Here is a 12,307-nt window from a genome sequence, read left to right as displayed (position 1 = left end):
GAGCAGCCTGGAACTCCACCTGTGGGCTTGGGAGTCAGCATGGAACTGTGAAACTGCCTTGTTTATTTTCTTCCCCTTTCTGTTCCCCTGTGGTCAGGAGCAATAAAAACTCTCAGAAGCTTCACAAGAGCTGTCTGTATACTGGCTCAGGGCGGCAGAGGGGAGGGGAAAATGTGGTGAGGCTGCAAGGGGCCTGCTTGGGTGGCAGAGGCAAGGACAGGAGCTGGCAGGCCACCATAAGAGTCCCAGGGAGAGCAGGAAAGGAGAGCCAGCAGGGCCTCTGGGATTCAGAAGGAGGGGCTGGGGGCACTTCCTGGAGGGAGGCCCAGTGAGGCAGTCAACTGGTAAACCAGTGGAATCTCAAACCACTTAGGAATATTCACATCCAGAGGCTGGGGTGGGAGGTGGGGAGAAAGTGGCCCTCTGTAGCCGAAATGCCAAGATAACTGATCATGGCTGTTAGGAGCAGAGCCCAGTGAGCAGGAAAGTCTGGTGTAAGCAGCTACCAAGCAAACACATAGGGACCAGGACTGCTGTAACAATGAAAAGAACCTAGCAGCTCAGCTGGATAGAAGAGGGCCCCAAATGCCAGGCAAAGCTCTGGGGAATCTGACTGTTTTGGAGACTTTAGACCAGCCCCAGCAAAGCCCAGAAGGATGCCCCCAGGACAGATGAGAAGGTTGGGAACTCAAGCAGCTTCAGAACAAGAGTAGGGGCAGTGGGTAGGGGAGACCTTGAAGCAGAGTTTTCAGCCCAGTAGGAAATACCCACAGGACTTGCCTATTCTGACAGTTTCCCCTTCTGGAGATGGGAGATGTAACTCCAAAAATGAGGCATTTGAAATAACAGACAAAGAAGCATCTGGAAAAGGAGGCTGCTGAAGGAGGGAACATGGATCAAGGTTGGCCCTACTGAACTTCAGCAACCTTGAGTCACTCTGCAGAGAGCCATCCTATATAGGTAGAGGTCACTAGCCCTAGACTGGCCTGTGCTCTTCAAAAGCCACTGTTACACCCAAGGATTAGTCTGTGCAGTTCAGGCCACACGGTCACTCTCAACTGTCAACAAGGAAGACCTGCCACCTTGCAAGCTGAGCACTGCTCAGGAACCAGAGAGGCTCACAGAGCAGCACTCACAGGGCAGTGGTGATGTATCAGAGAGGGATGAAAGGAAATGAACCAAGGGATGGGGAAGAAAGGTTTCCTAGGAGCCCTGGCTGTGACAACTGGGAGGCAGAAAGCTAAGAGCTGAATGGCCTGGATACTATTGTTACAGGAAAGCAGAGCACTGGAGCACCCCCTGCTGGAATTAGGGAAGGGCTCCTCCTCCTCCTCAAAGCTGGTACCAGGTATGGGTCATCAGATGGGTCATTGCTACTGTTAGAAGCAATGCTGGCCAGGCCCCCAGTGCAGATTCTCAGAGAGCTGGTGATGAAAGCAGCTAAAGACCTTTAGGAAACAATAGACAGACGTGCACAAAGAGCCCTGTGATAAAGGAACATGGCATGGCCTGGAGAACTGGGGGACTAGTTAAGCCACCTTGAAGTGGCTAGGGGCTACAGAGGTCACAGAATAGCCTGGTGGGAAAAGGCAGTAAAAGGAAGCTGGGGATGCTGGGAGGAGCCTAGAGGGCAGATGTTTGAGAAAGCATCCACAGCCCCATTCACTCCAAGCTTTGGTTTTGGGTTTCACCAGGACCTACAGAGCTGTGTCCCAGAGGAAGAACAAGTAAGGCCCTAACCAAGCTCAGATGAACCTGCCTTGGATGCGCCAGTGCTTCCAGATGAGGCTAGAGTGATTCTCCATCACCACCTGAAACACACACACACACACACACACACACACACACACACACACACACACATGCATGCATACACACGGGCTGAGGCTGGCCCTTCTAGTGACAGCACTCAGTAGAACAAAAGGCCATTTCCTGTAATGGCAAGGCATGCCTGGGTTATGCAACTGCAGTCAGACAAGCCCAAGGAAAAGACCCAAGGATCTGTTGAGACCAGCTGTGCCATCATGGTCCTGTGACACTGCTAGTCTCTCCTCAGATGAAACCTCTCATCACCACCAGGTCCCAGAGCACCCCTGCAAGCCAGTGACTAGTAACAGCACTCAGGGCAGCCCTGCCTGCTGTGAGACCTAGTCAGTGCTCATTTCTAACCTCATTATAATCCTCCCAAAGCACCTGAAACTGCTTCTGGGCAATCATGCTTTAATCCACATCTTTCAACGTTCTACAGCTCCGTGGCTGTCAGTCACCCTCCTCTCTTAGTCAGCCCAGTGTCTGCTCAATGGGCTTATGAACAAAGATGCTGGGGTGGCAGGGAAAGAAGCTATGAATTGGGCTTGACAGAATGGACTCCCCCTCACCCAAACTGAAAAACCAACCTGCCTTCTGCCTCTGTTGAGTGCCTGATCTGCCAGCAGCAGTAATCAACACTAAGCAGTAACCAACACTGAGCCACTCAAGGAATCTGGCTGGGGGCAGATGGATTACTCATGTATGTTGTGGGAGGCACCCAACACTGCCTCCAACCGGGAACTATCCACTTGGAGGTGACGCTTCAGTGATCTGTCTGCAGGAGGGGCAAGAAGAGCTAAAGAGGAACATGCATGGGCCACAAATGTACCTCCCCCTCACACAGTAACATAGGCAGTAAGGACACACAGGCTCACATATACACAACACACATGCACCTACACTTACCAACACACAAGTCTATACACACACTGCACATGCCCAGCATTCCCACAGATCCCTCAGGTACACACACAGACACATAAGTGCCCAGATACCAGTGAGCATCCACATAGAGCTTGCACATCTCTGCAGGGGCAGTGACCTTTGGTGTGCATTGATCTCCTCAAGCTTGTACACTGAACCAGGGCCCCAGAGCTCATTGAAACGCAGCCTCTCCACCCCCAGCTGCTCTGCTACTTGTTATTGCCAGGCTTCCTCAGGCATATCCCCATCACCTCTAGAGTGCCACCTGCCAGAGATGGCTGGGGGTTGGGGCCATGATGACTCTTTATTATGGGGCCATCTTTACAGCACATATCCTATGGCCAGGACCCCCTCATCCTCCCACATTCCACCCATTAGGAAGTTGGGTATCTCCCTCTCCCGTCCGAGTCACTTCCTCACTGGATGGTGGCCCTGAGCTGACAACTGACAAGTGAGGATAGTTTGTGGATGAAGCCCCCTTGTGGGAAGACAGAGGAGAGGACAGGTTGTGCTTTGAGCCTTTCTGCACTGGATCTGTTTTCCTATTGGGCATATATTGCAATGAAAAAAAAAACAAAACAGAAACAAAAACAAAAAACATCAGTATAGGGTAGGAATTAGGAAATCTTTTTCTAGCCCCACACTGCCACTGACAAGCTGTATGATCTTGGGCAAATTGATCTCTTGCTGAGCCTCAGTTTCCCCATCTGTAAAACAGTCTCCGAGTTTCAACCCTGCTTTAAAAGTGTCAGGAATTATTCCTAAGCAAATCAAGCTTATTTGGAATGAAACTCATTACAAAAAGAAAACTCATTATAATGGCAACTAACCTATGTCCATGTTTCTTTGTTATTTGCTACATGTTATTTTCAAAACTGCTTTCTTAACCCTGTTTTAAGGCATGCCCAGTTCCTCAAAGGTTTAGGCTAGATCTTCCCACACTGGACTAGAGGCTCTCTGCTGGGGGACTATGTCTCCCCCACCAAACTTCATGAGCAGGTGCAAAGCACTCAAGACTTTCTTGGAAAAGCAAGAGTCAGAGTGGAGTCCGGATGGACCCCAAGAAAGGAAACCTTGCAGTCTGTCAGCCACCTGCTGAGCCTCAAGCCCACAGCTACCACTCTTCTGACCCTGCCAATTCTTCTCAATTACGTAAGACTTATTTCTCTCCATTTCTTACCCAGTGATCTAGTTGCCCAGGTCCCACCTCTCCTGAATCCCTCCAGTCCACCCCTCCCTGCCAGAACCCCATCCCTGCCTCGGTCTTTCCTGCTTCTGCACTCACCAGCCCCTGGGCCAAGGACAGACAACAGCAACAACAGCAGTAAGGCTGACGGCAGCTGGAGCCCAGACCTGAGTCGAGGCTGGGAGAGGGGCAGGGTATGAAAGAGAGGGCTGGGTAGTGGGAGAGACCTGGGTAAACACAGAGATGAGGGGGAAGACTGGGATAAAGAGTTGGGCTGGGCTGGGCATTGGGACTTATGCAAGGGTAGGGGATGTGATGGAAGGAGGCACTGTGATGGGGACTGGAGGAAGGGCAGGGGTTGGGCCCCGGGCTTAAGCAAATTTTGAGAATGGGTCTGGGACAAGGGCCGGGCTGGGATTTGGGAAAGGAGGTGAAACAGGGGCAGGCGCTGGGATGGGGACCAGGCCAGGGACTGGAGTGGAGGCCTGAGCTGGGACCCGGATCTGGGCATTCGCTGGGACCCAGGCCGGAGCCGGAACTTATGTGGGAAGCGGGACGAGGGCGGGGTCGGGGGAGAAGGCCCGAATCGGGATAGGAAAAGGGGCCGGGACAAGGACTGGGCCATGGCCCGGGGCAGGGGCGGGGCCGGACAGGCCAGCGCGGGCGCTCGCAGAGCTGACCCGCGGCTCCGCTCCCATCCCCGGGGGGTGACCTCCGGTGTCCTCGCGGGCCCGGGGCCGGGGTCGAGCCTGCTGGGGCCAGGCCGGGGACCTGGGTAGGAGTTCAGGTCTGGGCGACTCCAGGCTGCGCTGGACAGGCGATAACCAGGCTCCGCGGCGGCGGCCTCAGCCTGACGTCGTATGACGCTCCGCCCCCCGATTAGCTCGATTGGTCCTTCTCACTAAAGCCCGCCCCCGGCCCTATTCTATTGGTCTCTCACTTGGCCCTGCTAGGCTCGACGACAGACTCCGCCCCAGCTCCAGCTACCGGAGTCCCCGCCTTTCTCTCCCCAACCGCGGAGCCCAGATGCCCCCATCAGATTCTCACAGCCCCCACTGACCACCCCACAGACATCTCATAGGAACCCTACAGATGCCTTCATAAACCCAGACACCCACGGCCGTCCCCACAGATATCTGCAGACCCTACCCAGAGACCCTCACAGAGTCTTACAAAGATCCCACAAAACCACTCACAGAGATCCGGCAAAACCCCATTAAAAGAAGTGACCCTCTAGGTTTTTCCCCTCCGGGTCAAATGCAGACCCCTCAGGAGACCTCACTCACCGAGGAGGTGACCAGACTGCTGTTGCCACGGAGACTACTAGGCGTTCCAGTTGCCCTGGTGACGGATCCTCCACTCCGGACCAGGGTTCCAGAGGCTTCAGTCAAGCCGCTTCCTCATCGGCCCTGGAACCTCTCGTCCCTCCCTCTCCCACCCTCCTTCAGAACTGGTCAGAGCTCCTTTGCGATTTTCTGCAGGTGTCCTAGTCCCCTCCTCAAGTTGTGACTTGCAGGCAATGCCTCTCAGCACACAGCGCCTGCAGCCAGGGCTCGTCCACAACCACAAGCGCCTTCTCTCCCTCGGGGCCAATACTTCCCCTTCCCGGCTTCAGACAAGATCCTGACCTAAGGACTAGTAACAGCCGAGACAAAGCCCAGAGGTATGTAGTCTCTCAAAAGGCCCCTCTTCCAAATCCTGTTCCATTCCCTCCTAATACCTTCCTGTCCCTTCCCACCTCAGTCCAACCCCCTCCCATTCTCTACTTTTCATCCTTATCCTCTCCCTCCCCCATGTTTCTCCACTCAGTTCCGTCCTCCCCCTTTCCCTTTCCTCTCCTCCCATCCTCTGGTTCTTCACCCTCAGGCCCCTTTATCCTCTTGCTGAATGTCTGGCCATCTTCCTCCCCATCATCCTACTCTCCCCCTGCTTTCTGACACAAACTTCCCCTTTGGAAAGGCCCTGATGAGTTTAAGAAATGATAAATATAGTATTTCTGGAGCATGGACAAAGGTAGAGACCAGGGGAAGGTAAGGCTGGAATCCTTAGGCAGTGTTGCAAATGATGACAGACCTTGAATGTCAGGACCAAGAAATTTGGACCTAATACTTAGGCTGAGACACTGAGTGTTAATTTTTAAGCAAGGGAATGCCGTTGTTGGGTTTGCATTTTAGAAAGGTCTCGCCTGGGTCATTAAGGTGGACTGACCCCTTCTGGACATCCTTCCAAGACAAATTAGGCACACCCTACTCCCCACAGCATCCTGGGCTTACCCCAGCACAACACCAACTCGTTGGTATTGTCATTTTGGTTAACCTGTCTTCTTCCCAGATTCTTTCAACTGAGTCCAGTACCTGGGTAAAAGTGTTAAGATTAGGCTCTTTGTAAAAGTTACCTTAATCAATGAAAGAATGGGAAAGTGGATTAATATGCTGGGGAAGGCAGCAGAGGGGCAAAGTTATTACAAAATCCAGGTAGAAAATGATGAGAACTTGAACAAAATTGGAGAGAAAGGAGAGGAGAGAATGGATTTGGGGGATATTTAGAGATAGGAAATATAGTCCTTGGTGCCCATTTTAAGATGTAGGATGAGGGGAAAGGAGAATTCTAGGATAATTCTCAGAGTTCAGTTTTGATGTCCTGTGGGACATCCATTTAGCAATGTCCAGCAGACAGTTGGGTATGACTGTGAAGTACAGGAGTTTAAAAAGGTCTGAGCTGGAAATATGGTTTAAGGAGTCATCAGGTGTCATCAGCATACAGCTGGAAGTAGCTGAAGCCTTGAACATGAATGACATCACCAAGGGGTGAGGGAGGGGTCCCTAGACAAAACTAGACTGTGGTCATGGCATCCTCTTGCACTCTTGGGAGCAAACCCCCACTTTGGCTTGGTCTTCCCAGTCTGTAGAACTCCACAGCCTGACCTCCATGGTCCTAAGTTATGCCCAGAACCCTGCTCTTGGACTAGCCAAGATGCTATGTTAGGACCCCCTCCTCTGCTACCATCTACTGATGGGATTCTGACTGCTTCAGCCTTTCAGTATGCGATATGGGGTCTAGGCACATGGGTGAAGCTCCTAGCACCATACCCTGGCCCAGAGTTCATCTGGCTTCCCCCTTATATCTCAGGTACACTGAAAACTTTATCCTAATTCCATAGCCCCCTGTGAATCCTGACTTGCAGACCCTCCAATCCCAACCTAATGAAACGTGTACCCTATTCTACCACTAGATGGAAGCAGACAAGGTCACAGAAGAGCCTCATACCACCATGGATGCGGAAGAGAGCCTTTCTTCAAAGGACCCCTCTGCTGAGGACTCACAGGAGCCCCCTATCCCTGAAATCCCCTTAGAGCCTGCCTTCTCTGAAACCCCTTTAGAGCCCCTTGCCTCTGAATCTCCTATGGTGCCATCCATTTCCCAGATCCCTTTAGAGACCCACACCTCTGAAACCCCTTTGGAGCCTTCCATCTCTGAGGTTCCTTTAGAACACTCTGCCTCTGAGGTCCCTTTGGAGACACCTACCCCTGAGACCCAGTTGGAGACTCACATCTCCAATGTCCCAGAGAAACACCTTACTTTTCAGACCTCATCACTAAGCTGTGTCTCTGAGTCTTCCTCCAGTGAGGGCTCATGGACAAGGAGGTCTATCCAGACATCTGAATCTCAGAGTGTTCCAAAGCACTCCCTTTCAGGCCTTCCAGCCCAGGTCCACCTGGACACATCTGCAAAAGATGGGGAAGAGGAAGAAGAGGGAGAAAAAGGGGTGGATACCATTGACAGTACCATTCACGCAGCTCAGCCTGAACACCAGCTGGGCAAGAAGAAGGGGAAGAAAGGAGTCAGCCGTAATTGCTCCTGCCCTTTCCCCCTTTCTCATCACTGTCTTTGACCTGCCCCAGTAGGAGGAGATTGAGTTACTCTCTGACCTGGACCCTTCTCTTAGTTTTAGGGCCTCCTCACTTCCCCTTAATTACTCAGCCTCTTCCTCCCCAGGTTACACTGTCCACCCAGTGGTCCCTGCTGAGCAGGCAGACCTGGTGGAAGTGACTAAGGCAATGCACAAAGGGAAGTTTGGTGCTCAGGTGAATTATCTTTTCCAGTGGGAGAAGGAGGCAGCCCTGAATGCCATCCAAACAGGTGAGCCCAGGCAGCCTTTCAGGGGCTGGTGACAGGCCGATGGCCATCCTCCCATCCAACAGGATCTAGGAACCTGCCCGTTCAATGGATAGCCCTTGTGGAAATGGCAGTGCCACCTGTGTGGAATCTGAGAGGGGAGCGGGCAGGTAGGCCAAGGTAGATGAGGGTGGATGAATATCCCCACAAAAAGCGGGGATATTCATATAAAGCCAGGCAGGAACAGGTGGCTGAACGAAGGCTCAGATAGCCTGCACCAAACAGATCATAAGGCAGAGATGGCCCAGGACCCTGGACAGTTTCCAGGTGACTTGTTGCTCTGATTTGGCAAAAGGCCTTAGTCCCCTTGGTGGAACTCCATTAAAAGGCTGTCATGGGGAATTCCCTGCTGGTCCAGTGGTTAAGACTCTGCACTTCCACTGCAGGGGGCACGGGTTCAATCCCTGGTCAGGGAACTAAGATCCCGCATGCTGCATGGTGTGGCCAAAAGTTTAAAAAAAAAAAAAAAAAGGCTGTCATCACTGCAGCCCCTCAAGTAGAGTCTGAGGTATAATTGCTATTCCCCTGGTTCAAACTCCAGTCTTCTTCATCTGAAAGGTGGGCAATGACTCCCACATCAGTGCTTGAATTTGACTCTCCCAGGCCCTCAGGCTAGGCCTTGATCTATGGGCACTAACACTTGTTCACCTCTGCACCTCACCCGTTCCTGCACTGTATCCTGCTACTCTGAACACAGTTCAGAATTCCTCTAGTGGAATCCTGGCCCCTGCCAACCCGCATTGTGACTCGGCCTAAAATCTGCCCTTTCAACCAAGCTTCCCTGTTGTAATGGGGCACTTATACCACAGGCTGGCAGTATCAAGTCGGAAGCATCAAAGCCAGAAGCCACATCTGGACAGGCTTAAGATCCTAAGAGACCAGGGGAAAGACAAGAAAATCTAGTTTGACAGGCACAGAATTGTGGATTGTGGTCCTGGCCAGAGTCAAAGACCAGAGGACACTAACTCTTTCTCATTCTCCTTATGGAATTTCAGGGCTTTGCCTGGAATATGGAGTCTCTCTTCCTCCTAAAGGAATTTGCTCACTCACTTATTCAGTCAAGCATCTATATTCTCTGAGCACCTATTTTGTGCCAGGTCCTGTGTTAGGACATCGATGAAAAGACTGACCCTTCCTTGGAGGAACTCACAGTCTAATGAGAATACAAGTGAACAGTCCATTATAATGCATTGTACTGTGATAGGAGTAGCATGAGAGCCACAGAAGGCAAGAGGAAGGGCCCCTAGACAGACAGGGGAAGTCAGAGACAACTTTCTGGTGGAGGTGACAGTTCACTGGAAACTTTAAATGGGAATAAGAGTCCTAGAGCTAAAGGCCCCACTCCCTGGGGACTCAGGGTCCTTGGCTCGAAGTTGGGATACTCTCAGCTCTCACAGAGGATGAGAAACTCTGAGTGGCAAATGCTCTGGTTCTCCTCCCACATTTACTCAGCACCACCCTTGCCTTGTGGTGAGACTGACCGTGAAGCCAGACAGTTTCAGATCTCAAGGGTGGTAGCCTCTTGCTGGTGCCTGCTCTCAGGGATACGTCTTAGCCTCACCTTCCTTTCCAAGCCTCCTTTCTTAGCCTCACAAGCTTATATTTTTGCTTTTCACCACTCATGACTTCTGGCCTCCCCCTTTCTCCTGACCCTTGGAGAGCCATAGGCAGCCCTTCTCAAGTTCACAGACGGTATTAGTTCAGTAACACCAGGAACGCAGAAGGGAAGTATGAAGGTGCCAACCTGGAGAAGTGAGAGAAGCCCTCCTCCTACCTCCTGGCACCAGGGCTGCCCAACCTCCTCCTCCTCTTCAGGTCCCTTCAATACTACGCTCCTTAGGAGCCAGTCCCTACCATCTCCTCTGCACCTGGCCCATCATCTTCCCTTTCCCTCACCTTAGACACTTCAAGGAAACAGAACAAAGGTGGATCTAATGTTGGCAGGGGAGGAGATGAGAATCCCACAGTCACAGAGAACTCAGCAAGATACATGTTCATCGTCAAACAAAATTTCACATATAATCTTCCTGCTCGGCATTGATGACCATCTTCAGTTCCCTCTGACAGTCTGACACAGATGGAATGGATCCTAGGGTGGGGAGGGATATGAAGACACTTGTGGGGTGATGAGCAAACCTTGAAGAAAAAAGTCTGAAGGCGTAGGGATGAGGACTCGTGGGTAGAGGTGAGAACACCTTGCGGGGAGCTTAGGCTATTTTTTCTTCTTACTTTTCCTTATTACTCAATCCCTCCACACCCAGGTCTCTATATTGGCCGGCGCTGCCGCCATTATCTATGGGACTGTTTCCGGATTGGGGATGACTCCAAGTGCTTTTGTGGACACTTGTTGAGACAACACCAGATCATCTCAGGTGTGGAGTGATAACTGTCCTCTGTCATGTGTTGGGATGTATGAGCATGTGTGTGTGTGTGTGTGTGTTGGTTTGGGGGAGGGGGTTGACATGGGAAAGCCAGGCCCTGTCAGGTGCTGGTCTAACCTTACCATCCATCCCCCTCCTCACAGACATATCTGTGCCCTGCAACGTAGGCCAGTGCCGCTGCCTCATGTTCTGCTTTATCCCATCACACCCAGAGAAGGTGGGTAAGTTCTGGCTCAAAAGACGGGCCACCTTTGACCCCAGGGCTTGGAGAGCCCAATGTCGCTGCAAACACAGCCGTGAAGACCACGCAGCTACCTGGTCCCATTCCTGCAGGGTCAAAGGTACCTTCCAGAGCAAGGGGAGTGCAGGGGTGGGCATGGGTCGGGATAGGTTGCAAATAGTTTGGGGATGCAGATGGGGAGCTGGGAGGAGAGACTCGGGCTTGCGGTTGGTGAGGAAGAGATGAGAATGTAGTCAGCCCCTGGGGAAGCCCCAACACCCTATACTTTTCTTGGCTGCCCCCTCGCCCCAGGCTGTTGGTGCAACTGCTTTGAGTCTAATTTCCTCTGTGTGGCCTGTGACTGGCGCTGGGAAGAACATGAGACTTTCTCTGAGACTGAGGAGACCTGGCAGCGAGGAGGGAGGCCTCACGGTGAGGGGGCAACCTGGGGTAGGGGCCCACTCCAGGGTCTGTAATCAGAAGGCCAGGCAGGAAGGCACTCCTGCCCTCAACCATCCCATCCAGGACTTTACCCCTCCCTCCTGCATCCCATACCCACACTGGTTTCCACCCCCAGGAGCAGATTATGTGCCTTTCGCGGAGATGCCTACCCTCCGAGAAGCCATCATCGACAACTCTGACTTCGAGGCCCTCCAGAAGAAGGGGCCCTCTGGCGGTCCCAGCTCCCACCCTAGTCCCCCTGGGCTCCCTAGCCCATGCAGTGTCCAGCCTGGCCCCATATCTGACCCCTGTACCTAACCCTTTCACCTCTGCTCTTCCCTCTTCCAGGGACAGACACTGTCAACACCTGGTGCAGGGCTCTGTGAGCCTGGCCCAGATCAGCAATAAAGGGAAAGCCACTGGAATCTGGTTGGCTCTGTATGAGGCAGATAGAGCCCGGCCCGGGGTAGACACCCTAGGACCTTGGAGTTGGCACCTACAGGGGGTGAGAGAGAGCACCAGGCAGGAGAGAGGCTGGATCCAGCCATCTGCCTCCACTGCACCCACGTTCAAACTGCTAGCTCTGGCATCAGGAGGAGAGAGTGGCTTCAAGGAAGCCAAGGAGGGAGGGGATTTCAAGAAGGAGCAGTGATGTTAGACACAGGTAGGGGCTCCAGTAAGACAAAGACTGAAGAGTGTCCATCGGATTTTGCAATCAGAAGGTCTTTGGTGACTTCAGAGTGTGCAGCTTCAGTGGTGCAGTGGACCAAACAGCAGTGAGTGTGAAGGAATTTCTTTAAGAAACTTAGACGAAAAGAGCAGGGAAGAAGTCAGACAATATCTACAGGGGGATGTGGGGTCAAGGAAGCATTTTGTATTTAGGATAAAGGGAGGGGCCAGTAGAGGAAAAGACCTTGAAGGGTACAGAAGAGAAAGAGAGATGCCTGGTGAAGCCACATCCCAAAGATGGAAGGAGAGGATGGGGTCAAGGCGGAAGTGAAGGGATTCACTCTGGACAGGAGAAACACCACTTCTTGAGACCAGGAGGAGGGGAAAGGAGGACGGAAGAAAGGATGGAAGGAAGGATGGGGCCTTCACTGAGCTGCAGGGAGTAGGATCTGATGGAAGTTCCCCTGTGAAGTAGGAGAAAAGGTCAGTTGCTGGTAGGGG

The 12,307-nt window shown here is 52.4% G+C and overlaps 2 protein-coding genes across 13 annotated transcripts in view; one reads left to right on the top strand and one right to left on the bottom strand.

Annotated features, from left to right (window-relative positions):
- Nucleotides 1-5,331, bottom strand: part of TMEM8B (transmembrane protein 8B) — a 26,593-nt gene extending 21,262 nt beyond the window's left edge. The window contains exons 1-2 of one of the 8 annotated variants that reach the window (XM_067039674.1): nucleotides 4,691-4,783; nucleotides 4,019-4,146 (exon numbers count right to left, since the gene is read on the bottom strand). Coding sequence is in view for 2 of the 8 variants with exons in the window: in XM_059072148.2 (XP_058928131.1) it covers nucleotides 4,019-4,544 (526 nt within the window). In the remaining 6 variants the exon portion in view is untranslated. Of the gene's footprint in view, nucleotides 1-4,018; nucleotides 4,784-5,205 lie in introns of those variants that run through there. The other 7 variants (XM_067039673.1, XM_067039676.1, XM_067039678.1 and 4 more) reach the window with 7 other exon arrangements.
- On the top strand, nucleotides 4,898-12,307 carry FAM221B (family with sequence similarity 221 member B). 5 transcript variants are annotated; one of them, XM_067039679.1, is made up of 7 exons: nucleotides 4,898-5,582; nucleotides 7,152-7,767; nucleotides 7,916-8,059; nucleotides 10,357-10,467; nucleotides 10,620-10,693; nucleotides 11,009-11,128; nucleotides 11,274-12,307. In XM_067039679.1, the coding sequence occupies exons 2-7, from the start codon at nucleotides 7,152-7,154 to the stop codon at nucleotides 11,787-11,789; spliced, it is 1,581 nt and encodes a 526-aa protein (XP_066895780.1). In that variant the 5' UTR covers nucleotides 4,898-5,582; the 3' UTR covers nucleotides 11,790-12,307. The 5 variants fall into 5 exon arrangements, with proteins under 5 accessions (XP_066895780.1, XP_066895783.1, XP_066895782.1 ...); XM_067039682.1 differs by having other exon boundaries at nucleotides 10,620-10,817; nucleotides 11,274-11,560; XM_067039681.1 differs by lacking the exon at nucleotides 11,009-11,128.

The sequence above is a fragment of the Kogia breviceps genome, chromosome 8 (assembly GCF_026419965.1).
Source record: "Kogia breviceps isolate mKogBre1 chromosome 8, mKogBre1 haplotype 1, whole genome shotgun sequence".
Taxonomy (NCBI): Eukaryota; Metazoa; Chordata; class Mammalia; order Artiodactyla; family Physeteridae; genus Kogia; species Kogia breviceps.
Note: the sequence above shows the minus strand (reverse complement) of the source record. Positions and strands in the feature narration are given on the sequence as shown.

What these genes read in the sequence shown, in the direction of transcription:
- FAM221B (XM_067039679.1), top strand. Translation starts at nt 7,152, where the DNA reads ATGGAAGCAGACAAGGTCACAGAAGAGCCTCATACCACCATGGATGCG. An exon ending in GGGGAAGAAAGGAGTCAGCC is followed by an intron (nt 7,768 to 7,915) that starts GTAATTGCTCCT and finishes CTTCCTCCCCAG; the next exon opens with GTTACACTGTCCACCCAGTG. An exon ending in CCTGAATGCCATCCAAACAG is followed by an intron (nt 8,060 to 10,356) that starts GTGAGCCCAGGC and finishes CTCCACACCCAG; the next exon opens with GTCTCTATATTGGCCGGCGC.